Genomic DNA, 27274 nt, shown 5'->3' on the forward strand with positions numbered 1-27274 from the left:
GCCAGGAACCCCCACCAGGAAGAGGGAGGCAGAGCTACAAATTCAAGAAGGACACACGTGCAGGTTGTAGACAAGACTATTATTATCTTCTCAGTGCCAACTATGAACAGTGTTCAGGAAGGTCCAGTTAGGACCCAGCAGCCAATCATCTTGGAGGGAGGAAGAGCCAGCCTCACTGCGGCACTGTGGGGCAAAAGAGTACAGGGTGGGTTAGGTGGGTGGGTTAGGTGGGTGGGGCCTTCCCGGGTCCGCCGGCCCCTCCCCCCAGGCCCGTTTGCCCGCTGGATTCAGGTGGCCAGCAGGAGGCGCACGTGTATCCTTCATGTCTCCGTGGGGCAACCAACGTGACGGTCCCGTGATTACTGTAACTTTGAACCCCAAACTGGAATATTTCTGATAAGGGATCCTTTCCTCTTTTTTCTTTTTTCTTTTTTCTTTCTTTTTCTTTTCCTTTCCTTTCCTTTCCTTTCCTTTCCTTTCCTTTCCTTTCCTTTCCTTTCCTTTCCTTTCCTTTCCTTTCCTTTCCTTTTTTTAAAAAATGTTTTATGGAGGATCCCTGGGTGGCTCAGCAGTTTAGTGCCTGCCTTCGGCCCAAGGCGTGATCCTGGAGAACCAGGATTGAGTCCCACGTCCGGCACCATGCATGGAGCTTGCTTCTCCCTCTGCCTGTGTCTCTGCCTCTCTCTTTCTGTGTCTCTTGTGAATAAATAAATAAAATCTTTAGAGATAGAGACAGAGCACGAGCAATAGGGAGGAGCCAGAGGGAGAGGGAGGAGCAGATGCCATGCTGAGCAGCGAACCTGACTCCCCGGACCCTGAGATCATAACCCCAGCTAAAGGCAGATACTCAGGTGCCCCAATCAGTGATTTCTAAGCAGCTGCTGCTGGTAACAAGCTGTCACTGGAATCCTGAAGTAGGGATATTTCCAAGCCAATTCAATAATTAAAAAGGGGATAGCAAAACATTAGAAATTGGGCCAGCCTGGAAGAGCAGAGCTTCAGAATGACAGCAAGTAAGGCTTGGGGGGGTAGTCTCACTTGTTAAGGGTCTACGGCCACTTCTGTCTTCTGGGTGGTCCTCAGGGCCGGGGGAGGGGTCACAACTGAGGAGGGCCCCTAGAAACCTATATTAATGCCAGTTACATCTGTGGGACTTGGTAGCAGCCTGCCCAGTGAGCTCTGACAGGCAGAGGTTTGATGGGCTAGAGCCCAAGGCAGAGGAAGAGAGGAAAAGCATTCCAGTTAGAGGAATGGCATGTGCAAAGTCTAGGAAAAAGAGAAAGCACAGCCAGTTTGTCCAACTGCCAACAGCCTAGTGTGGCTGGAACAGTGTTGAGGAAAATGGAGGTACATGAGGCCAGAGTGCAGGACCACCACAGACACCAGGCCGAGGGGCTTCAGGGCTGCTGGGGAGCCCCCGGGGTGGGCCACAAGCAAGGGAGGGGCAGGTCAGCCCTGGATAGGAAGCACCCTAGGTCCCTGGGCCGGGGTGGGGGGGGTGCTAGAGGGAGAGATGGGAGGCAGGGAGGCCAGGCAAGAATTCCAGAAGAGATGAATGGGGCTAAGCCTTTGGGGTAGAAAGGAGGGGACAGGAGGAACAGAGCTTGAGGAAGAGTGACATTTTTCTGGGCACCCACACCCAGTCCTCTGCCAGCACCCATGTTGTTTCTGACACTGTGTCCACACATCTCCCTACAGATGCCAGGCCCACCAGAGCCTTGGAGATCATCTACCAGCCCTTCTCCACCTCATCTACCTCTCACCTGTCCTTAAACTCCTTTTGGAAAACTTCCTCAGATGACTGCCCCCGCTGCTCCCCCAGCCCCACCCCTATGATGCCCTGTGCTGCCCTGAATCCAGCACATGTCACCCTGCATCATTCTTGTTGGAGTCTGAATCTGGCTTCCCCATCACACGCCTAGGGGCCCAGCGCTGACACCACTCTGATCTCAGCACGGGGCCTCCGGGTAGCTGTGTGAGAGCATGAATGAGGGCTGCCAGGCAGGGTGCTCACCACGGACTTCCAGCTTGCACTCAGCCAGTGCCTCCCCCAGCTCGTTGACAGCCCGACAGGAATAAGTCCCAGCATCAAAGGGGGATGGGCGGCGGATGTTCAGCGTCAGGACCCCCTGGTAGTTGGTCATCAGGAATTTGGGATCTTCGCGGATTTCCATCTGGTTTTTCATCCAGACCACCTTGGGCTATTGAGGGGAATGGGAAAAGATGCCAGCTTAGGGGAGGTCCCCGGGTGATGGCCAAGTAGGGGCTTTGGAAGGCAGATCTGGATTCTTATCTTGGCTGTGCCATCTCCTGGTTTTGACTGGATGACCCTGAACCACTCATTCCTCCTCTCTGACGATCAGTCTCCTCTTTGTGAGAGGAAGAGCTCACTCTTTGTTGTGGCCCATGGGATCCTACATGGCCCCATCACTCTTCTGCCCTCACCTCCACCCTGTTGCTCCCTCCCTCGTCTCCATCCACAGTGGCCTCTTCATTATTCCTCAAACAGACTGGACAGGCTCCCACCTCAGGACCTTGGCACACGGGCTGTTCCCTCTTCCAATACTGCTCTACCCTCCTCTTTTCCCCTAATCAGTGCGGGCTTATCTTCCAGGTCTCAGCTGACACAGCACTTCGGGCCCCTGGGCTGTAGCAGAAATGCCCGCTGTACATTCTCAGCTACCCGCATGGCTCCGGCACGCATCCCACCCTTCATGGTTTTATAGTCATTTGCATGACTTTGGATTCATGTCGATCTCCCCCAACATCCAGGAACATCTTGTCCCAATTCACCAGCACACACAGCCTCTGAAAACGTGTGTTGAAAGAATGAGCAGGCTGTATAAGAGAGTGACGTAACTAAGCAAATGGAGTGAATAAGTGAACTGAGCAAAAGGACTGGTAGCTGAGTCAATGATCAGAATGCATGAGTACAGGGATGCCTGGGTGGCTCAGCAGTTGAGCATCTGCCTTCAGCTCAGGGCATGATCCTGGAGTTCTGGGATCGAGTCCCACATCGGGCTCCTGCATGGAGCCTGCTTCTCCCTCTACCTGTGTTTCTGCCTCTCTCTGTGTCTCTCATGAATAAATAAATAAAATCTTAAAAAAAAAAATGAATGAGTACAGTCAGCGAATAAAGTAGGTAGATGTAGATGGAGGAGGTAAACTAATGAATCCATGGTATGCCTACGGGGGCTGATGCCAAAAACTTGGGAGTTAGACCAGAAGTCAGCAAACTTCATCTGTAAAGGGCCAGGTAGTCAATATTTCAGGTTCTGCAGGTTTTGTGGTCTCTGCGGCCCCAGGCAGTACCAAACAACCAGGCACAGCCATGTCCCAATAACATTTTGTTTAGTGAAACTGGGGGCAAACAGATGTGGCCCATGAGCCATCGTTTGCCAGCCCCTGGTCCAAGTGAGTGGCTAGAGCTCAAGGTTTCCAAGTGTCCATGTTCCCAACAGTAGTCAGGAAACAGGATGGGGCAGAAGATGCTGGGGGGCTCTGGGGGTTCAGACCTCCTCCCAACTCCCGCCAAGTTTTCTGTTTCCAAGGCAAGCCAGAGTAATGATCTAAGACTTGGGCTCTGATTGAAGGGGCGAGAGTCGGGAAGTGGGTTAAAAGTGAGTAAATCTGGAGCACCTGGGTGGCTCGGTGGTTGAGCATCTGCCTTTGGCTCAGGTCATGATCCCCGGGTCCTGGGATCGAGCCCCACATGGGGCTCCTCACAGGGAGCCTGCTTCTCCCTCTGCCTGTGTGTGTGTCTCTCATGAATAAATAAATCTTTTTTTTTTTTTTAAATGAGTAAATCCCATGAATGGAGGAGAGAGTCAAGGGGAAGGAGGTGGTATGCTGCATCTGGGTGAAGATTTCCCTCTAGGGTCTGATGTGTGCCGCGCGCGCGCGCGCGCACACACACACACACACACACACACGGCACCTTTGGGTAGCCTCTGACTGCACAGTTGAGAGCAGCAGCATAACCAGCCACAACCACCCGGTCTGGTAAAGGCGTCAGGAATTTGGGAGGTGTTCGGAAGTCATGTTCCTTGTACTCAAGCGGTTTGAAGGTGATACCTGGTGAAAGGGAGATTCACCTGTAAGGTGACCAGTCTAGATCATACCTGACTGCTTTTCCTCTGTCACCAGGTGCCATCGGCTTTGAGCCTGGGGGTGGGGCCGGGGAGGGCAGGAGTCAAGGTAGAACCCCTGCCAGGAGAGGACACCAGGCCCCATGGAGTGGGGTGCCAGTACCTGTCTTGAGGATCCGGGCCGTGTTCTTGGAGACACCAGGTGAGTCACTGAGCCCACAGATGTTCTCGCTGAAAACGCGGAAATAGTATTCATTGCCCACAATGAGGTCAGGCACAGTACAGGAGGTGTGTCGGTTGTGTTCGTAGACAGTGAACCACTCCTAGGGCGAGGCAGGGAGGGGCCAGGAGAGTCAGACACGGGGACACAGATGTGAGAAGGGCCGGTGCGTGAAGAAAGCACACCTAAGCATGTGTCCCGCTAAAACAACCTGCCATTCATAGCAGCCCTGCTCACAATGCTCAAAAGGTGGGAACAACCCAAGTGTCCATCAGCAGAGAAGCAAAAAGTGGTAGATACAAACCGTGGACTGTATCACTCAGCCGACGGAAAGGAACAAAGCTGATCCACACTACAATGTGGGTGGACTTGGATAACTTTATGCTGAGTGAAGGAAGCCAGATGCAAAAGAACACAAGTTGGATGATCCCATTTATAGGCAATGTCCAGAATAGGTAAATCCATAAAACCAGGAGATTAGTGGTTGCCTGGGGCTGGTGGGAGGGTATGCCAGGGTGGGTGCTTAATGGGTACCAGATTTCCTTTTGGGCAGATCTAGTTCCTCTTGGAACTAGATGTGGTGGTTACACAACAGTGAGAACGGAATAAAGGCTTTCAATTGGTTAATGCTTAGTTGTATGTGAATTTTAGCTCAATTTAAAAAAAAGAAAAAAGCCATCATGCATGTATCTCAGCCAAAAGGCTTTCCTCCCAATCTCTCCAAGCCTGTTTCCCTTTACCGGCTGTGAACCAAGAACAATGGCATCTGCTAGGACAATCTCTCCCACCCTACCCCACCCCCCGGCCCTTCTGGTCTCTCACCATGGTCTTCTTGTCAGCTTTCTGGACAAAATACCCCGTGATCTCGCTGTTTCCGTTGTCTTTGGGAGGCTGCCACTCCACCAGCGCATTAGTGCCCCACACCTCCTTCACCATCACGTTCTCGGCTGGCCCAGCCTTTTCTGGAAGGTGGGGGGCGGGGAGGGGATGGTTGTCAGACGCCAGCCCCTCACCTTCTCTCCCCTCCTCTCCCCACCCCTGCCCACCTCTGCCCCCTCACCGGCTCTCCAGATTCTGATCTCTCCCCACTCCCACTTCCTCACCTTTCCTCCCCATCCCCACCTGTCACCCTCTTCCACCCGTTCCCCGCTCCCTGGGCCACAGTGCCTCCCTCCTGCCCCAACGGGCCACGCACCCACGACCTGGATGTGGATGGTGGCCGTGTCCTTCATGTTCTCGATCTGCACGGTCAGCTCGTATTCCCCCGAGTCCGAGCGCGCCGCCTGGCGCACGAAGAACACGGTGTCGAAGTCGCTGGTGCGCACGTGCACGCGAGCAGGGTCCACAGGCGCCCCGCCCTTCGTCCACACCACCTGGGGGCGGGGCTTCCCCTGGGGGCGGGGCCGAGAGGTCAGACTGGGTCCAGCCAGAGCCCTAAGCCCTGAGCCCAACCCCCCAACTCCCAGCTCGGAGCACCTGGAAGGGGATGACCAGGTTGAGGTGTTCCCCCACTTTGCGGATGTAAGTTTGGCGGAGGTGGCGCGGGAGCCGGATCTTGGGTTGCTCTGAGGACACAGACACAGGAATGGGGTGGAGGACGCTCGAAGGAGGGACAGAGACACAGTGACGATGACGTTCTCCAGGGAGGCCCTGATGGTGACATGGCAAGGGCCGGCCAGATGACCACACCTTGGTCTTTAGGAGAGTTGGGTCTGAGGCACTTACGCACGATCTCACGGATGGTGACCGGCTGGAACAGGGAGGCGGGCTGGCTGCGCCCCGCGATGTTGATCGCCACTACCCGAAACAAGATTTTTGCTCCTGTGGGGAGATTCTTGACGGTGAAGCCACAGCGCTCTGTGAGCTCTGTGTTAGCAGGGACCCAGTCCTCCGCTGCAAAAAAGGAACAATGCTGGGGAAACTTCCTTGAAGCCCCTCAGCTGGTTGTCCCTTCCCGTGCCTTGGGACCACCACAATGAACAGCAGTAGCTATTTATTAAGCGCTTATTATGACCAGGTTGGAAGGGTGGCACACAAGTTAGTTAGCTCATTAATTTCTGCCTCTGTCCTATGCGATCCCCATTGTAGAGATGGGGAAATCAAGGTTCAGGGATGGGGGTGGTTAGAGACAGCTCCTCGGATTTCCTGCTTCCTGGATTTCCATCTTGGGTTTATTGCCATAGGTTGGTGAACCAACATGGGTCAGGCCAACAATCACCAGGGTGAACTCTAAAAAGGATCAGTCCTGAAATGTCATAGTGGCACTGACAAAGATCAGGGAGGGGTGGGCAAGGGCAAGAATGGGATAAAAGAGCACTGGAAAGAGAAAGAGGGAAAAAGCTGACGAGCGTCCAACCATCCATCATTTACATGCATTACCAAATGCAGTCATCACTGTACCCTGTCAAGGAGGGAACTGTCTTCGCCCATTTTTAGATGAAGAAACTGAGGCTCAGAGACTTGCCCATGATCACACAGTTAGAAAGTGTAGGGGCAGGATTAGAACCCACATCTGTCTGACTGTAAGGCCTGGGTTACGGTGTCGAAAGATGATCAATCATGCCTGTCTTCCCAGTGAGATGACCATGTTGGAGGTATTCCCCATAGCCCTGGCACTGGGCCTGGCATGGAGTCAGTGCTCAATACATGTTTGTTCGGTGGAGGATGGAGGGATGGAGGGATGGATGGATGGATGGATGGATACACAGAGAGATGGTAGACAGATGGTGACAATGTCATATACGGAAATGGATGAATGGAATGAAGGAAAGGAGGGTGGAAGGGAGGGAGGGAAGAAAGATGGTGGTGATGAGACAAATATACAGATGGAAAACATGTTACAGGATGGATAGACAGTTGGTTATCCAAAAGATTTTCAGATGACTGATGATGGGCAAATGGATGAGAGGAAGGAAGGAAGGAAGGAAGGAAGGAAGGAAGGAAGGAAGGAAGGAAGGAAGGAAAGAAGGAAGGAAGGAAGGAAGGAAGGAAGGAAGGAAGGAAGGAAGGAAGGACAAATGGATGGATGGATGGATGAGAGAAAGAAAGAATACAGGTAGTAGATACATACAGGGATGATGGATGGATGGATGGATGGATGGATGGATGGATGAAAAGATATTGCTGTATGAAAGAAGGGTACAGGGAAAGGAGGAAGTAGGAGGGGCAGGAGAGAGGGAGGGAGAGAGGACAAGTTGGTCAATGGAGGCCTGGTTTGAGCCATCCCATTCAGGGACTCAGGCAACTAGAGTATAGACACAGGACAAGGGCAGCCCACCCCACCAGAAAGCTTTCCCTTCACCGCCCTATTTGCAGTCCCAGACTGGACACCCACCCAGGGTCTGTGTGGGCCACCCCTGCCCCAGGCCTGATGGGGCCACTCACAGCCCTCCAGGCAGTACTCCACCAGGTACCCATCAATGCCGCCTGCCCCAATCCTATCTGGGGGTCTCCACTTGAGAGTGGTGGTGGTGTCTGTCACATCTTCCACCATCAGGTGCAGGGGTTCACTTGTGGGCGCTGTAAGGATCCAGGAAAAAGGGAGGTGGAAGTAAATGAGAGGTCAGTGTCATGGGGAGGGTCAGGGATCAGAGCTGGAGTCACTGATCAGGAAAGGGATCAGTATGGTGGTCAGTGAGCCAGGACGTGTCATCATGAGTCATTAAAACAAGATATAGGGGGATCCCTGGGTGGCGCAGCGGTTTAGCGCCTGCCTTTGGCCCAGGGCGCGATCCTGGAGACCCGGGATTGAATCCCACATCGGGCTCCCAGTGCATGGAGCCTGCTTCTCCCTCTGCCTGTGTCTCTGCCTCTCTCTCTCTCTCTCTCTGTGTGATTATCATAAATAAATAAAAATTTAAAAAAAAAAAAAAAAAAAACAAGATATAGGGATCCCTGGGTGGCGCAGCGGTTTAGCGCCTGCCTTTGGCCCAGGGCGCGATCCTGGAGACCCGGGATCGAGCCCCACGTCGGGCTCCCAGTGCATGGAGCCTGCTTCTCCCTCTGCCTGTGTCTCTGCCTCTCTCTCTCTCTCACTGTGTGCCTATCATAAATAAAATAAAATAAATTAAAAAAAATAAAAATAAAAAAAATAAAACAAGATATAGGGATGCCTGGGTGGCTCAGCAGTTGAGCACCTCCCTTCAGCCCAGGGTGTGATCCTGGAGTCCCAGGATCAAGTCCCACATCGGGCCTCCTGCATGGAGCCTGCTTCTCTCTCTGACTATGTCTCTGCCTCTCTCTCTCTTTCTGTCTCTCATGAATAAATAAATAAATAACTTAATAACTCAATAACTCAATAAATAAATAAATAAAAACAAGATATCAAGGGACAATGAGGTCTCCAGGAATAGGGAAAGTGTTGGTCTGGTAGGTCAGAGGTCCATGAGGTATTTGGGCAAGTGCACAGAGTCTAGGATCATGGAGATTGGTAACTAATGTTCTTGGTCAGTAAGTGGTCAGGAGGTTGGTTAGGGCTGGAGGGTCAAAGGCCAGGTGTAAAGTCAGAGATCAGTGACAGGCAGGGCAGGGGTTGGAGGTGGAGAGGGGCTTGGTGAGGGTGCAGAGGAGCATCACCAATAGGCATGAAGGGCTTGGTGTTCATGCTGGGCTGGGAAACACCAATGGCATTGACAGCGAAGACCCGCATCTCGTAGAGGATGCCCTCGATCATCTTGGTGGACTCATAGGTCGTCTCCGTAAAGACCTCAAAGTTCAGCTTCATCCAGCGCTGAGAGCCCTTCTTCTTCCGCTCCAGGAGGTAACCTGGATGCCCCCAAGCAGAGAGGAGTGGGTGCTCATGGAGAGGCTATAGGGTCACAGGTTAGGTGGAGCAATGAGAGTCACATCAAAAGGTCACATGACCCAGAGAGGTCTGAGGCCATGAACCTTGGGTTGATCTCAGGGTCACAGAGCAGTCAGAAGTCACCAGTCATAGGGTTGGGGATCAGGAAGGGTTACAAGTCATGAATTGGGAGTCAGGAGTCATAGAAAACCCCAGGCTGTTGGCCAAAGTGAAGAACCCTAGATTGTTGGGAAGCAAAGAATGAGAGGGGACACAAAAGGAACTACAAGACATCCAAGATGGTAAACAGGCCTCAGAGGGAGATCACCAAGGATGCTAAGAACTCTCAGAGGCCAAGGGTTCATTGGGGTGGCAGGGGTGGGGAAGCAGGAGAGGTCAGAGGTCATAGGGAATCTGGCACGCAGGCACTCACCAGTGACTGGCTGTCCCCCATCATACTTGGGTGGCTCCCAGACAAGGATGGCCCAATCCTCTCCGACTGAGGTGACACGCACAGCCTCCGGGGGGTCTGGGACATCTGCGGAAGGCAGGATGGTTAGGGGGGGTCCCTCAGGGACTCGGGGAACCACCCATGGCTCATACCCCCAGCTCTCTCTGCTTACCCACAACCCGCAGGAAGATGGAGGCCACATCCTCGCCCACGGGGTTGGTGACCTTGATGGTGTAGCGGCCCTCATCTGCTCGATCAGCACTCTCAATCACGAAGCTGCTAGAGTCTGTCTGATGCTCAAGGCGGATCCTGCCTTCAGTGGCCGTGAACACCTAGACACAGCCACAGGATGGCCTTGCCCCACCTCTCCCCGAGCCCAACCCGCCTCTGCTCTCCACTGCTCAAAATCTTCCAGCGGCTCCCCATCACCTCACAACACACAAGGCCTTAGACCCAGCACAAGAGGACCCACTGGATCTATGCCCAGCCTCATCATCCTTCTCTGCTGCCCTCCTTATCCTCCAAACATCACCCTTAATTAAAATCCCCAAGATTTTGCATTCAGTGCCCTCCTTCACTCCTGTTTGCTATACTCTTACTCATCCTTTAGGACTGGCCTAGAAGTTGCCTCTTCTGGGAAGCCATCTTGGAAGCCCCCAGCTGAAAGTGACAGCCCTACCCCCTGAAGTCTCATAGTTTCCAGTACCCTCCTTTATCTCAGCCCCAGTCACCCTGGACTGTGACTGCTTGGGCACGTATCTGCCTCCCTCCAACAGTGAAGGCTCCTCATGGTGGTATCCTCAGTGCTATGCACAGAGTGCCCCCACTCCCAAGAGCCTCAGGGGTGTTTGCTGACTGAAGGAATGAATGAAAACAGAGTCAAATCCATTTTACAGACTGGAACTCTAAAGCCCAGAGGAAAGAAGAAACACTGAACTGTCTCAGGGCCTGGAACATACAAGATAAAAAAATTTGTTGGATGGATGGATGGATGGATGGATGGATAATTGGATTGATTGACTGACTGCAGTCCGAGACTAGACACCCACCATAAATAGACAAATGGATTAGTTACTAGATGAGAAAATGGCCAGATGAATTAAGTAATCAATTAGTTTATAAATGGAAAGATGGGTAGATGGTTGAGTTGATGGATGGCTACAGCGGTTGGCTGACTCATGGATGGATGAATGGATGGATGCAGCACCCCACCAGGTGGCAGGCCAGTACCATGTGATAGACAAATATAATATCTAATCTTCAAAACAACACTCTGAAGAAAGATCATCATTCTCATTTTACAATGAAAATGAAGTTCAAAGAGGGGAAGTAACTTGCCTAAAGTTGCCCAGCAGAGCTGAGAGGGAGAAGTCAGGGCATGCGGCAAGCCCCATCATACCTCATCTCCCTTCAACCAGGTGGCGACAGGACGAGGCTCCCCAGTGATGGAAACATCGAGCCTTAGTTTGTTTCCGGCCACAACCACAAGTGAATTCTCTGAGGTCTTTCCTGAGCAGTCCAGGTGGATCTTTGGTGGCTCTAGTGACAGAGAAGAGATACTGGGGAACTTGGGAGTGGGCAGCTGGGTCATCCTGATCCCCACCAAGGCAAACTGGGTTCCCTAAGAGCTGGGCTTCAACAGCCATAGAAACCCAGGAGTCCTGCCTCTAGCCCCTCCTCTTTCAGACCCAAGAAACAAGACCCCCAGCCCCTCTTCCCTCAGACCCAGGAGTCCAGGCCCTCAGCCCCCTCCTCTTTCAGACCCAAGAGTCCATGCCCTCAGCCTACCACAACAGCCCCTGATCCTTACCTTGTTTGGGTACATACTCCACCTTGATTTCTGGAGGACAGAGAAGATGGCACAGTTAGCTCTAAATCCAGTGGGCCCCTTATCCTACCCTCCAACACCAGAGACTGAGGGTAAGGTCCCCAGGAACCTGAGAGGCTAGAGATGGGTCAAGGCCCATGACTGCCCCTCCTCCCAGGTGGACACACTTCAGAACATACAGTGCCCTCTCCCTCTATCTTCTCATCTGACTCCTCCCATGAGTTCAGCAGACACCTGCTGTGACCCTTAACACATACTAGGTAAACCTAATCCTGCAGGAGGGCATCTGGGCTCTAGCGTCTGGGAAGGTGGGTGCTCTGGCCCTCGGGGAAAACAGAGGGGCATCCTCACCCAGGAAGTTGAGCTTGGCTGAGAGGGACAAGGCATAGCCATCGGGCACGAATGTGTAATCTCCCTCATCCTCAGGGCGGACATCATCGATCACTAGCTTGTGGAACCTAAGGCATTGGGGGGATAAGGCAGAGGTCAGATGGGTCCCCCTGAGGACCACCATGGAGTAATGTCATCATCTTTTTTTTTTTTTTAAGTTTATTCACTTAGGTAATCTCTACACTCAATGTGGGGTTCAAAGTCATAGTCTTGAGATCAAGAGTTTCACACTCTTCCAACTGAGCTAGCCAGCTGCCCCAAGAAACAACCTCTTCAATGCAATCTACATGCCCATGGCCACCATTTTTTTTTTTTAAAGAGCATGAGCCAGGAGAGCAGCAGAGGGAGAGGGAGAAGCAGACTCCCCACTGAGTGTGGAGTCTGAGGCAGGACTGGATCCCAGGACCCTGGGATCTTGACCTGAGCCCAAAGCAAACGCTTAACTGACTGAGCCCCCCAAGCGCCACCCCTACATCCATACCCACCATTTTTATTCTGGGTTTTGAAATGCTATCATCTAGGTTCAAATCTCAGCTTTGCAACTTATCAGCTGTGTGACCTTAGGCAAGCTACCTACGCTCCCTGTGTCTCAATTTCTTCACCTATAAAATAGACATAATGATAACAGTCTATATCAGTGTTGTTGTAAAGCATTTTTTAAAACTCCCTAACACATAATAAGTGCCCTAGAAGCGTTAAGATTCATTCTTATAATTACTGACAGCTCTGGCAGGCAGTGTTCCTTACACAGATCCCAGAGAAAGCCTACATTCTGCCAAGAGCTATTGTCAGGAAATGCAATTCACCATTGTATTTGGGCACAACTAAATTTGGGCATGCTCACAGTGGCTCTCCATAGTCCTCAGATCACCAGGTACTTCTCTCAGGTAACCCTGTGCTACCTATTGAATTCCAATCCCTTGTTTCTCCAGCTGGACATCTCCTCCACTTTGTAGTAGACAGTTTGCAACTGTGGCCACAGGGATTCCCCTCCCTGTATCCATGCCCCTTGCAATGAGACCCTGCAACCTGTGGCTTCCTTTGCCAAATAGAATATGGCAGACATTGGAACAGTGACCAGTCAGGCCACAGAGGCCTGGTTTGCTTCTGCTCTCTCTCTTGGGACTCCTGCATCTGCCCTATGAACATGCCAGGACTGGCCTACTGGGGGATGAGACATCACATAGACCAGAGTAAAGGCAGCCCAGGTTTCCTGGCCAAGGTCCTGAGGGAGCCCAGGAAGATCAGCAGAGCAGACACTGAGCTGACCACAGAGGCATGAGAAAGGCCGTCTAGATCAGCCAGCCCTCCACCAGCACAGAGACTTGTGATTAAATACATCCTTTTCTCCTTAAACTACTAAGGATCGGGATGGTTGTTACACAACTATAGCTAACTGATACACATGTTCCACCCTGCCCCACCTCCAGCTACCTCCATAGTCTACTCCGTACCTCCCCACGTGGGAAATGGTGATCCTCTTGCTGGGCCGCACCTCGATCCCATTTTTATACCACTTGCCTGTCACCTTCTCATCAGACACTTCGCATTTAAACACAGCCTGTTCTGAGGCCTTCACCGTCAGATCCGCAATGTCCTGCAGGACCTCCAGCTGTTTCTCTGGACAGGGAGAAAAGGATATGGGGCCATCGAAACTCCAGTCAGCCCACAAATAGTTGCAAGCACCTACTATGCACCAAGCACTGTGCCAGGCCCTGAGGATATGGCCATGAACAACCTGGAAACATCCACTGGCCCTGTGAAGCTCAGATGCCAGTGGGGAGATAGTTGGTGAACAGGGACACACATCAACGTATAACAAGAGGGAGGGCAGCCCAGGTGGCTCAGTGGTTTAGTGCCGCCTTCGGCCCAGGGCCTGGTCCTGGAGACCCGGGATGGAGTCCCATGTCTGGCTCCCTGCATGGAGCCTGCTTCTCCCTCTGCCTGTCTCTCTCTCTCTCTCTCTCTCTCTCTCTTTCTCTCTGTTTCTCTTGCATAAATAAATAAAATATTAAAACAACAACAACAACAAGAGGGAGTGATGAAGCCTGAAGGAAGGCAGGGAAGAGTCCATGGGAGAATGCAGAAGAGTCCCCCTGGGTAGAGGGAAGAACATGTGCAAAGGCCCTATGGAATCGAGCAGGTTTGTTGATGTGAGAAACAGCAAGGGGGCCAGTGTGCAGCAGGCAAGGCAAATGTGGTACATGAGAAGATGGACAGGAGAGATATGGCTGGATCACAGACCTTGGGGGTCCCAGGGAGGACTCCAGCGAGGCAAGAGACACTAAAGCATGTTGGGAAGATGGCTGGGATCTGACTTTTTTTTTTTAATTTTAGTTTTTTTAAACAAAATGCATTTATATGATTGAAAAATAAAGAAAATGGATTCAGATATGAGGGGGCATCTAGGTGTATCAGAGGTTGAGCCTCTGTCTTTGGATCAGGTCATGATCCCTGGTCCGGGGATCAAGTACCGCATCAGGCTCCCCACAGGGAGCCTGCTTCTCCCTCTGCCTATGTATCTGCCTCTCTCTGTGTGTCTCTCATGAATATAAATAAAATCACAAAAAATAAAAATAAAAAATAAAAAAACAGATATAGACGGGATATCTCCCACTTACCCACCTCCAATTCTCCTTTATCCTAAGGCACTATCCATTCAGTCTATCGCTATGAAAGCCAATAGTATCTATGTTTTCTCTTCTCTATCTGTCCTTCCCTCCCTCCCTCCTTTCTTCTCCTTCCTTCCTTGCAAATTAGAACATATTTGCTTTTTCACCTAACTATACAGCATCTTGGAAATCTTTCCTTTTTTTTTAATTTTTAAAAAATTTTTATTTATTTATGATAGAGAGAGAGAGAGAGAGAGGCAGAGACACAGGCAGAGGGAGAAGCAGGCTCCATGCACCGGGAGCCCGACATGGGATTCAATCCCGGGTCTCCAGGATCGCGCCCTGGGCCAAAGGCAGGCGCCAAACTGCTGCGCCACCCAGGGATCCCTCTTTCCATTTTTTTTACGGCTACATATGGGCATACCATAATTGATTTGGCTCATAAATACCTTGGTTTGGGGTCTGTCTGTTTTTTTTCTTACGTTTAAGGAATTATAGACTCACGAGCATTTGCAAAAGCAAAGCATGGAGTCCCATGTAGCCTTGAGCCAGCTTCCCCTGGTGGAAATGGTGACATCTTACATAACACGAAACTGACCTAGGCCCTAGACACAGGGTGAGCTCGGTTTCCACCATCTGACTTACATTTCACAAGGATCACTCTGGCCACTGCGTGTGTGTAAGTGGGGGAGGGGAGCAGTCATGGAAACAGAGCACCCAGTGACCACTGCTGTCATTCAGGCATGAGGGGTGGAGGCCTAGGGCAGGTGAGGGTAATGGAGGTGAGGAAAAGTGATCAGATCCTAGATCTCCTTTGATGGGGGAGTTGTCAGGACTTGCTGGTGAATGGAATGCAGGGTGGGAGGCCAAGAGAGGAGTCAGAGACAACTATAAGATTTGGGGCCTGAGCAATTGCTTAAAAAAATATTTATTAATGCATTTCAGAGAGAGAGCACGGGGAGAAGCAGAGGGAAAAGAACAAAGATTCCATGCTGAGTGTGGAACCCCAAGATCATGACCTGAGCTGAAACCAAGAGTTGGACTCATCTGACTGAGCCACCCAGGTGCCCCTGAACAATTGTTTTAAGTTAATTTATTTATTCAAGTAAACTCTACCCCCAGCCTGGGGCTCGAACCCATGACCCTTGATGTCAAGAGTCACATATTCCTCTGGCTAAGCCAGCAAGGTGCCCGAGGGCTTGAGCAATTTTGAGCTGTGAGGAGAAGCATGAGCCAATGTGGCCCCCACCCCACCTGGGGGCCCCATACCTTCCACAATGAGGTCAGCCTCACACTGGCCGCCATTGGTCATGACCTGGTAGCGACCCCCATCCTCCAGGGTCACATCCGAATAGATGAGAATGTGACGCTTCCCGTCCTTCTTAAAGCGGTATCGAGCCTTGAAGGAATCCTCCCGCGTCAATTCCACACCATCTTTCATCCTAGGTGAAGGGGACGCGAAGGGGAGAAATGAAGGACCCGCAGAGCCCTGGGTCTGGATATCAGACAGTGAGTCAAGGGCCAGAGAGACAGTCCTGGGCAGAGGTCAGGGGTCAGAAGGGAGGAGAGATTAAGGTTGGCAGAAGCATCTTGAATAGATGGGTCACAGGTGGGATGGTGGGTCACAGGAAGTCATGAGCCACAAGGAGGTGCCACAGATTCCTGGCTGGAGGTTAAAGGAACACAGACAGATCATTGGGAGATGTCAGAGCATGGAGGAAGTCCTGGGGTCACAGAGAGATGCCAGATATTGTGGCCTCTCCGAATGGTACTTCCCTGCCTGAGAAACCCCTCCCTTCTCACTTCTTTTCTAACTCCTCATCACTCAAATCTCAGCTGCATTGTCACCTCCTCCAGGAAGACTTCTCTGACTTCCTGAGTCCCTTCTCCCTATTAAAAAGTGGCTATAGCTTCAGTCAGTACTCCTCTGAAACACTTAAAAAACTTTTATATTTATTCATGTGATGACTTGACTAACACATATCTCTGTTTCCTACACATATACCCCAGAAGTTTACCAGATTATAAACTCTAATTTGGCAAGTGCCATGTTGATATATCCCCTTATATTTCCAATATATTGAAGAGTGCCATTGTATAATAGGTGCTCAATAAATATTTGTTGGATGGGTGGATGGATGGATGGATGGATGGATGAGGAGATTGGTAAGTGGGTGAGTGGATGGATTGATGGATGAATGGATGGATGGATGGATGGATGGATGGATGGATGGATGGACAGATAAACCAATGGGATAGATGGGTGGATGGAAGGATAAATGGATGGAGTGATGGATAGGTTGATGAATAGATAGATGGATATATGAGTGGATGGACCAAAGGATGGATCATTGGTTGAATGGATGAATAAATGAATCTGAAATAGCAGAAATCAGAAGAAGGAATTGGAAGAAAATGAGATGGGTAGAGGTCAGAAGTTCCAGAAAGAGGTCATGGGTGAAGGTCAGGATTTAAAGAGAAAGGTCTGGTGACTATTGGGTAATATTTCACAATCTCCAAGAGAAGTCATAAAGATCAGAGCTGAGGCAAACAAGCTGTAGGCACCTGTATAGAGCTCAGGAATCATGAGTTACTTACCACATGACCTGGGCACCATCTTCTGACACCTCCACTGACATTTCCACCCGGTCGCCCACAAACACCTGCTGGTCCTCGAGGGGTTTGACAATCAGGACTGGAGGTTCTGTGAGACATGGAGGGACAGGAGGTCAGTAGTTTCAGGATATCCTCCTGAAAAGCCCCACTCTTCAGGCTTAGGCCCGAATCTCAGCCTCACCTTTGACAAAGAGCTCGGTGAAACACTTCTCATCTTTGACAGCGACCTCATAAGCAGCATCATCTGCCAACGTGCACTTGTTGATGGTGAGAATTCGCTTCTTACCAACATTCTCAAACACGTACCTGGTGGAAAAATCTTACCTCAGCCTAGAGCCTGGAGGAGAGCCCAGCCCTGGGGTAGATCTGTCCACCAGTTCTCAGGACAAGTCACTCCCTCTCAGAGCCAAATTGTGAGGGAAGGGACAGATGGTCCAATTTCTAGTATTTAAATAACCACAGCAGAAATCCTAACCTCTGCCCCCCTACACCCGCCATATACATCCTCCCCTTCCATTTAGCAGTGGCACATAGCTAACCACCTAGAGAACCACATTTTCCAGCCTCCTTTGCAGCTGGGATGGTGTGCCACTGAACTTGGGCCAATGGAATGTGAGTGGATAGGACATGCATAACTGCTAGGTCATCTCCACCTTTGAGTTGCTTGCTCAAGACAATTCCTCCTTCCCCTTTGACCCAGCTCCAATCATGCAGATGAGGACAATGCCACAAGAAATGGTGTAGCCAAAAATGTGGAACCCGGGTCCCCAAACAATCTCTAAGAAGAGAGCCCACCTACCAGCCTCAATCAGTTAGAAATGCATTTCTCTCCCACTTAAAGTAACTTAACCTGTATCTTAACTAACTTAACTTTTTATCTCATTCAACATGCTCCTGCTGAGAAACTTAGAAGACACAGCCACAGCACCTGGCTAGCTCAGTTGGAAGCACACCAGACTCTTGATCTCAGGGGTCATGAGTTAGAGTGCCACGTTGCATATAGAGATTACTTAAATAAATAAATAACTTTAAAAAAAACACACACAGCCAAGAAAAAAAATAATAAAAATATAACCTATCCAAGAGATAACTGTTACAAACACTTCAGCCTCTGTCTTTCCAATATATTTTTAAAAGATTTTATTTATTTATTCATGAGAAACACAGAGAAAGGCAGAGACACAGGCAGAGGGAGAAGCAGGTTCCCTATGGGAAGCTCAATGTGGGACTCAATCCCAAGATCTTGGGATCACGGACTGAGCCAAAGGTAGATTCACTGACCCACCCAGGCATCCCTCTTTGCAATCTTTTTATCTATACACACATAGATTAACATTTTGTTAAGCAGAAATGGGAACCATGCTTCTTCCCATATGCTGACCTTAACCAGCTTCTCATATTAGTATATATTTTAGAATCTCTTTTTTAGTGACTACACAGCCCTTTAGTAAAGAATCATACATTTTGCTTGTTTTCCATTTTTTGCTAGAATAGCAAGTGCTTTAGTGAATATCCTTGCAGCTAAACATGCACAACCATGATAATTCTCTTAGGATAAATACCTCCAACTGCACAATCTGAAATATTTTTAACACACTGCCATTTCAGAGATTTAGCAAGTACCATTCCCACCATCCACACTGGTGTACCTATTTCCCTATGTCATCTCCAGCAATGGGTTTTATCATTTTGTAAAATCTGCCCATTCGGAGAGCAGAAAAACTATTGTTTATTTGCATGATTATTATTATTGTTGTCATTGTTATTTGCAAGGTTGAATGAGTACTCCACAATATATTGGCCATTTGGATTTCTTCTCAACCAAATTCCTGTTTTCATTACCTTTGTCAATGTCTAAAAAGATTTGATTTATTTATTTATTTGAGAGAGAGAGAGAGAGAAAAAAAAAACAAGCTGGGAGAGGGGCAGAGGGAGAGGGAGAAGCAGGCTCCCTGCTGAGCAGGGAGCCCAATGTGGGGCTCCATCCCAGGACCCTGGGATCGTGACCTTAGTCAAAGGCAGACACTTCGCCAACTAAACTACCCAGGTGCCCCTAAAGATTTTTTTAAAGTAATCTCTACACCCAACATGGGGCTAGAACTCATGACCCTGACAACAAGAGTGGCATGCTTCACTAACTGAGCCAGTCAAGTGCCCTTCCTTTGTCAATTTTTTTTGAGGGATAATTTTTTTTTAAGATTTTATTTATTTATTCATGAGAGACACAGAGAGGGAGGCAGAGACATAGGCAGAGGGAGAAGCAGGCTCCATGCAGGGAGCCCAATGTGGGATTTGATCCCAGGATTCCAGGATCACGCCTGAGCCAAAAGCAGATCCTTAACCGCTGAGCCACCCAGGCGTTCCTGTCAATTTTTTTATTGAGGTATTCACAGTTTTCATATGGATGAGGGAATGCTCTTTCTGGGTTAAGAGTGGCCAGCCTTATATCTGGGCTCTCTCTGGGACTCCGATCTCCCCTCTCCCTACCCCTGGGGACTGTCCCTCCACACATACTTGCTACTTGGTTTGATCTCCTGTCCATTCTTGTACCACTTAAGGGGAAGGTCCGGGTCACTGATCTCCACCACCAGCTTGATTTTGTTGCCTCTGTCCACCTGGTAGGCTGGATCCAGCTTCTTCGTGAAGGCTGGAGATTGAGGGATGCAGGGGGCATGGAGCTGAGAGGTTCTCACTGCCCTGGTCACCTCCAGAGCTGCCATGTCTCCCTCCCAGACCATACACTCTCCAAGGTCAAGGTCAAGATCTCCAAGGTCAAGGTCAGGAAGCTTCCCATGAACTTGGAAGTGCTTGACAATTGGGCTCTATTATTCCTCAGATTGGGACCTTCAAGAGTAGGTCCAGGGTCCAAACATCCAATACCCATGATGTTGGGGTCCCCCAGGCAGGGCCCATCTCCCTTCAGAGCAGCGCTGACCTGCACTCTTCTTGACCTCGACCTTGGCCTTCTTGAGCCGCTTCAGCATGCCCCGGAGGTCAGTGATGCCATACTGGAAGGCGATCTTCTCATACTCGCTCTTCTTTGCTCCTTTCAGGAGCTCCCAAATCTCAGGTGGGATGCCTAGGTCATCATCATCTTTTTTCTTTTTCTTCTCCTCCTCAACCACTTCCCTGAGGACAGGGAGAGTAGGCAGAAGGGCCACGGGGGCAGGGGGGGGGGAGCAGTTAGGATTAGGAGATGAGGTGCTCCCTCCACCTTGGCCCTCCCTCAGCCTTCACTACCCACTCGCTGTTCCGCTCTGTCTCTCTGGGCCTGGTCTGGTGCCCCTTATCCTTTCCATCTGGACCATGGCCTCAGCCTCCTTCCTGAGCTCCTGGCCTCTATTTCGCCTCTTCCCCTCCAGCCTATTCCCCACATGGCCCCAGGAGGGTATTTCTAACTTCCATATCAGATGCCACCCTTTCGTTTTTCAAAATTCTTCCATGGGTCTCCCACTGCCATCAGGAAGATGCCCCAACAGCTCAGCCTGGCAGTCACGACCCCACTCATCATGCCATCACCACTCCCACAACCACCCAAGCACATTACTTTCCTTTTCCTGAACCCTCCCAGCCCCCTTCCTGCCTCTCAGCCTTTACACAAGATGTGTCCCAGCCCAGATGATCCTTCCCTACTTTATCTACCTGATGGACTCCTCTTCAAACCTAGCACCAAAGCTCCCTCTTTTGTGAGGCACTCCTGGTCTTCCCAGGCAACGAGTTGCCCTCACTCTGGGTTCTCACAAGGCCCCTGTGGGACCCTCTCTCTGATAACACTAAACAGTCTTGGTCTGTGTCCATGTTGGTTGGATCAGACCCATCTCCCCAAACCAATCAGTGACTCAATGTCAAGGACCTAGTCAAACTTCTCTCTGTACCCTGGTCTCAGCCCAGGGTCTGGTAGACAGGAGGCCTCAGAAGATGTTTGCTGAGTGAGAAAGTGAGTAGATCTCTGGAAAGAAGGAAGGAAGGGAAAGGAAGAAAGAGAAGAGAAACCGGGACATATGCATATTTGGAATGGTGTACAGAGCACTGGGTGGGAAATTAATACAGAGATGAGTCAAGGGGTTGATGAATGACTAAGATGATGGATATGTGGGGTCTATGGATAGGTGGATAGGTGGAGGATGGGCGGCAGGAAGATAGGTAAGTGGATGGATGGAGGATAGCTGGGTGAGTGGATGGACTGATGAGTTGGTGGCAAATGGTTGGGTAGGCAATGGGGTGGATATGTTGAGGGGAGATGGTGGGATATGGGGCTGGCTGGGTAAAGACAAACAGATGAATCAATCAGTAAATGGGGTTGTTGGGGATTTGGTTATGGGAGTAGAATTAGTAGAAGAATGGATGGGTAGACCAGCAGATAATGAATAACCAAGCGAATGGACAAGCATCATGTTCAACAATATAAAATTGCCAATATCTAATTATTTTTGCCTAAAGAACAGCAATTTCATGTGGATCAATCAGAGAGCTATCTGGGTGGATGGGTATGTGAAGAGGTGAAGAGTTGATAAAGGAATGCTTGGCTAGGTAGGCAGGTGGGATAACAGATTCAGTTGGGAGAGAGATGCAGGTGCAGATAGATACACAGGTGGCAAGGAAGATGGATGATAGATGGGTGGTGGAAAGTGGATAGATGGGTGCCTCCATAGGTGGGAAATTGGATTACGGGGTGGGTGGATGAAGGATGAATGGATGTTTATGAATGGAAGGCTGAGTGTAATGGCAGACAGGTGAATGGATAGGTGGGAAGAGGTGGGTAGAAGAATGGATATGTGGGCAGATGAATGAACAAATGGGCAGGTAGGAGAATGGATGGATTTAGTCAATGGATACATAAGTAGCTGGTTGAATGGATGGATGAGATTGGTAGATGAGTGAGTGGACAAAAGGACGGATGGATGTTTGGCTGGGTGAACAGGGGGATGTGTAGGTAAACTGGAACCTAAGCGAACAGGAAAATGGATATGAGGATGATGGATTGAAGGGTCAGTAGGAGGTGAATTGGTGGGTAGATGGTTAAGTGGGTGCAGTTGTAGGTAAAGGTGTAGGTAAATGGTGCATAGGTGGATGGACAGATGGCTGGGTGGGTGGGGAATGGGTAGATTCAGGAGGTCATAGAGGGGAAAACGGAGTCCAGAGCTGGCAGTGGAGCCTCACCCACCATCCTTCTCCTCTTTGAGTCCCCATCACCCCTCTGTATGCCAAGTGGGGTAGGCTCACCTCTTCTTCAGCAGGCTGCTGAAATCCAGCTCACCCCCATCTTCTGACTTCCCTTCGCCCCTGTTATCATTAAGAGAGTGTGTGAACCCGACAGAGGTCCTGTGCCCTCAGGCCCACCCTGGCTCCCCATTCCTCCCTTCTCCCACAGCTCCTCCTCCCAAGGGAGACACTCCCATAGTCCTTGCCACCAGCAGAAACCACCCACCACCTCTTCCCAGGTCCCAGGATCACTTACGTACGCTTGAAGCTTTCTAGACCTTGTACAGAAGTGTTGTGACGGGGCGCTGGGGAGAGGAGATGGGGGAACAGAAGATGAGTGGAGGCAAGGCCTGATCTAAGACCAAGAGTGCCCTCCAGGCCTGCACAACCTCCACCCAGGCCCCTGATCGTGGATCAGCATACCCTGTCACTTGGGCATGGATTCGTGTTTCCATAGCTGCTGTGCACCAGCTCTGAGCAGCCTCTCACCGCTCACACCTGGGCCAGCACGCTCTTCTCCCCAGGCCTGGGCAATCCCATACACTGTGTCCTCCATACTTAAGCCCCACACAGCCTGGGATGCAGATCCCAGAGCCTGTGCACCCTCAGGGGTCCACACTTATGCCCTCAAATCTGTAACAACCTCCCACTAAGCTTGTACAGCCTCTCCCTAAACGTGGACACCCTTGCTTCCCAAGCCCTTATGGCTGTGCACTGTGACCCTAGGATTTACTTAATTAACCTTTTCAGCCTTCCTGTAGACACCCAAAACCCTGCACCCTCTCACTCCCAAGTCCACACCTCCTAGTGGCCTAAGCACGTAGACTATTGCTCCAATTTCTACGGCCCCTCCCCCTGCATCTACTCCCTCCTCCCCAGATCTCACCCCCACATCTGTACACTCCCCTACACCAGGCTGAAACATCCACCCCAGCCCCCCCACAACCCTTTGCTCTCCTCACCCCCACCCCCACCCCCACCCGGCCCGTGGCCAGCGCACCCTCCACGTCGATGTTGAAGGCACAGCTGTCGCAGAAGTCCTTGGCTTTGACCTCAAGGCGGTAATTCCCACGGTCCCCCAGTACCACCTTCCCAATGTGCAGCTCCACGGTGTACACCTGGGGGCCAGGGCCAGGGGTGTGGGTGCACGTGGGTCCCCAGCACTACACCACACTCCCAGAGCCCACCTCACCACATCTCCCTCTCTGGGTCCTCACCCTGACCCCACAGGAGGGGCCAGCTGTCTCTTGCCAAGCCTGGACAAACCTGACCCCTGGGGGGGCCCACCTCCCTGACCCGTGAGACCTTTCTGGGAATGCATACAATGGACCGAGTACACCTGCCACAACCTAGACATTCTCTCCTCCTGACCCCCACAATCTCCACCAAGCAGTCTGGTATAAGCTTTAACCCTTTAGGTCCATCTGGGTTTTCCATCTAAGCGGGCTCCAGGCCTCAGGCAGCAAGCAACAGGCCTGCTGAGAACTGAGGGCTGCAGGACCTCCATCCCCAGCCCATATGCCTTCAACGTCCCCACGGGGTCCTCACATTGCTGGCAGAGTCGTGGGACTCCTTGAAAGAGAACCGGGCCCCGCTCTTGCTGCCCAGCTCCAGCCACTTCCCCTTGAACCACTTGATGGTTGGTTTCCCTGGAAGTTCCTTCCCGTTCACTTTGGCCACGATGTGCGTGTCTTTTCCTGGGTGGGGGTGGGGAATGGGAGGAAGTGGCAGACAGGAGCCGTGAAACTCTAGAGAGGACTGTGAGCTTCTCCCCCTCAGACCCAGGAGTCCAGGCCCCCAGTCCCTCTTCCCTCAGACCCAAGAACCCAGGCCCCCAGCCTCATCCTTGCCTCAAACCCAGGAGTCCAGGTCCTCGACCCCTCCTCCTTCATCCCTTCCTCACCATTCTCCACTGACACGGAGTCTGGCTTCTTCAGGAAAATCCCAGTGGGCTCCTCGGCAGTGGGGGACTGGTCCTCAGGTGGGGCTTCTGCTCAGGAGACAGGATTAGGGGGTCTAAGGCAGGCTGGGGAAGGGGCAGCAGGCCACTTAAGGAGTGGGGCTTAGAGCCTGTGAGGGACCTTCTGCTCAGATGCCAAAGACCACGAAGCCAAGCAGCTTTTCCTGACTTGGGAAAGACCACATGTCACAGAGGTGGCTGCATGACCTTGGCCAGTCTCCTCCTGCCCCTCTGGGCCTCAGTTTTCTCATTTGTGAACTGGAGGGTGGCAGACTGGATTGTTTGAATACGGCTTTGGGGTAGGAGAGGTATGGAGATAGACTGCGGCATCCAGAGCTGGGCAGGACTCAGTGATGAATCAGCCAGTTGCTGGGGGCATGAGCACCAGGCTGAGAGGCTGGGCTTTCACCTGGGGGCACTGGGGAGCCACTGAGGGTTGTGAGCAGAGGGCAGATGGATCAGCTCTGGGAGGCAGGACTGAAGGAGACAGAGCAGGGTGGGTGCAGAGAGGAAGGGGAGCCTGGCGGGTGGAGAGCCAGTTTCTGCAGATCACACAGGAACACCGGCTCACCTTCGGGGGGCTGTGCAGGAGCGGCTTCAGGGGGGGCTTCCTTGGGAGCTGGCTGGGCAGCGTCTTTGCCTTTGGCAGGGGCCTTTTTGGCTACTGTGAGGCAAAAGATGTTCACAATTGAGCACGTGGTCAGTGCTTTCCCCTTCCAAAACCCAGGAGTCCAGGCCCCCAGGCCCCTCCTCCCAGAGACCAAGAAGTCCTGCCCCTTCAGGTGTAAATTTATCTCTAATCCTGAGAGTCTGAGGATCAGGTTTCCCCTTGCCCCAGGCAAGCCATACTCCATCCACCAGGCCACCAGGCCCTGACCTTTTGGGTCCTGGGGGTATAATTAGCTCTTCCCCTGGGCTAGAAACTGGACACCTCTCGCTGACCACAGCATCTTTCACCTGCTCTGCCTGCTGGCTCCTGGCCCACTGGCACCCCAGCTGCAATGAGGGGCTGGACCCCCACTCCATGGCCCGGTGGGCCTGGCGCCAGTGGTCTGGACACCCCAGGAGGAGGGTCCCTCCCAGAGACTTGCGTCTCTTCTATTCACTTCTTCATAGAGAGTCCCATGTAAACAAATGTCTCCAGTCCCATTCAAAGAAATGAATTGCACATAAAGGGTCACATAAAGGGTCCCTATATAGAGAAGGTGTGGGGAAGCCCAGATTCCTATAGAAAGGAGGTCCCCTCATTCTTATACAGACAAGAGCTCTCCTCACACAGACAGGAACCCCTAAACTCTATGGAAAGGACTCAGTCCTCCCTCAGAGAAGTGACCCCAATCCCTACGGAGAGGACTCCATTCCCAAAATGTAGAGGCCCCCAATCATCATGCAGGGATCGCCCAGGTCTACATACAAAGCACTTTCATCCCTATGAAGAAAAAGGGCTCAAATTCAGAGAATCTTTATCTGCACCCAGATGGCCCTCCTCTCAAATCTCTACAGAGATAGGAACACCCTCACTGCACAGGGAAGGAGACCCACCCAACCAACACAGATATGGAACCCCTCCCCACACAGAGAAGACACCCTACTCTCCCAAACCTACAAGGAGAGGAGAGCTTAGCCCCCCCATTCAGAAAAGAGGACAGCATCTCCACATAGGGAGGGCAGTCCTGAAAGCGACCTGGTTTTGCCTCAGGCATGTCGGCAGACCTCCTCTCGAAGCTTCTCTGACCACAGCTTGTCCCTCAGGGCCCTAGGGAGGACACGTGGGCCCCCAGGAGGAGCCCTTTAAGGAGTCCAGAGACTCCCAGGGGGCTGTGGGAGGCCTCAGACTTGCCTCCCCACCCTCCCAGGCTGCCCCACATTCCGAGGGCGTGTTCTAAAGGGTGAGAAATAACATCTGGACCAGCAGAGCTGGCAGGAGGCCAGGTCCTGGGGAGGAAGGGCCTGGGGCTCAGACACCCGGTCCCGGGATGGGGGTGCTGGAGGCCAGGACTCCCAGGTCTGAGGGAGGAGGGCCTGGACTCCTGGATCTGGGGTTCAGATGCTTGGGTCCAAGGATGAGGCCCGGCACTCCTGACTCCTGGGTGGCAGAGAGGAAGGGGCTGGGGTCTAAAACGGGTGAGGGCTCACAGCCAGAACTCAGCCATGGGGGCAAAGGGAGAAGACAGTCTAGAAAGCCATTCTTAGCATCTGCAAGTCAGGAGTTCTGGGGAAACCGGAGCTGCGAGGGAGGGTCCGGTTTCCCAGCGTAGGCAGGACGGCTGCGGGGGCGGGGGGAGGTCTCGGTGCCCGGAGGGAGGGCGCGGGCGCTCGGGGACTCCGGCGACTCCGGCGAGAGCACATCCGAAGGCCTGGGGCCTCGGCCACCCGGGACCCCGGACTGGCCGCTGCCCCTCCTGGGACTGAGCCCTGCCGGCTCCCCGCCACGCTTCCCGGAGCGGGAGCGGGAGCGGGAGCGGCGGGCACCGGACGCGGGGGAGGGGGCGGGTGCCCCCCGCGGGGCGGGTGGGGAGACCGGGAAGGCCCTGGAGGGCTGCCCGGGCGTTGGCGCCCTTCCCGGCAGGGGGACCTGTGGCTTTCAGAATGGGGGTGGTGGTGGCTGACGCCGGCTGGGGGTGGTGAAGGAGGCCAGAGGAGGGGATTGGGGGAGAGGGCTCTTTGGAGGGGCAGCAGGTGTGATGGGGAGGAAGGCAAGGGGAGTGTGAGAGGAAAAAGGGTGTGGGGGCTTGGGGTTAAGGCGGAGGACGGGAGAGGAAGTAACCCGCTGAGGGAGCAGGTTTGAGCGAAGGCAACTCCCTCCAGATTTTCTTCCTGTCCAGCTCCCCCCCACCCCCAGCTTTTCCAAAACCCCCTGCGAGCCGGAAACTGCCCCGCCTCCAGGGAGCGCCAAGCCAACCCGGCGGCAGCCTCTGTGTGACGTCACGGGTTGCCAGGCAGACTGCCACACCGCTCCCGCGGGCCAAGCTAGGTGGTGCCGCGCAGCACCAGAGGCCGACGCTGCCACCGGGTCCCTCCCGTCCGCCCAGCCTACCCGGGCGCAGGGCGCGGGGGGTGGGGGTGGGGGGCAGACAAACGGAGGAGGAGGACAGAAATTCAGAAGGGGGGGACTGAGACCGTG

The 27274-nt window shown here is 52.2% G+C and overlaps 1 protein-coding gene across 1 annotated transcript; it reads right to left on the minus strand.

The window, feature by feature from the left end:
- Positions 1-60: 60 nt before the first annotated feature.
- MYBPC2 (myosin binding protein C2) lies at positions 61-26007 on the minus strand. The gene is made up of 28 exons (XM_038528087.1): positions 25835-26007; positions 24722-24814; positions 24094-24180; positions 23739-23887; positions 23191-23308; positions 22447-22495; positions 22212-22271; positions 19924-20117; positions 19503-19635; positions 17170-17294; positions 16971-17076; positions 15642-15814; positions 13215-13380; positions 11722-11828; positions 11353-11382; positions 10942-11081; positions 9715-9874; positions 9525-9629; positions 8884-9072; positions 7693-7827; positions 6034-6201; positions 5785-5873; positions 5504-5699; positions 5131-5270; positions 4252-4411; positions 3938-4074; positions 2015-2201; positions 61-183 (listed from the first exon to the last, which is right to left on the minus strand). The coding sequence occupies exons 1-28, from the start codon at positions 25851-25853 to the stop codon at positions 173-175; spliced, it is 3426 nt and encodes a 1141-aa protein (XP_038384015.1). The 5' UTR covers positions 25854-26007; the 3' UTR covers positions 61-172.
- Between the last annotated feature and the right edge of the window lie 1267 nt (positions 26008-27274).

This window comes from Canis lupus, chromosome 1 (assembly GCF_011100685.1).
Source record: "Canis lupus familiaris isolate Mischka breed German Shepherd chromosome 1, alternate assembly UU_Cfam_GSD_1.0, whole genome shotgun sequence".
In the NCBI taxonomy this organism is placed as follows: domain Eukaryota; kingdom Metazoa; phylum Chordata; class Mammalia; order Carnivora; family Canidae; genus Canis; species Canis lupus.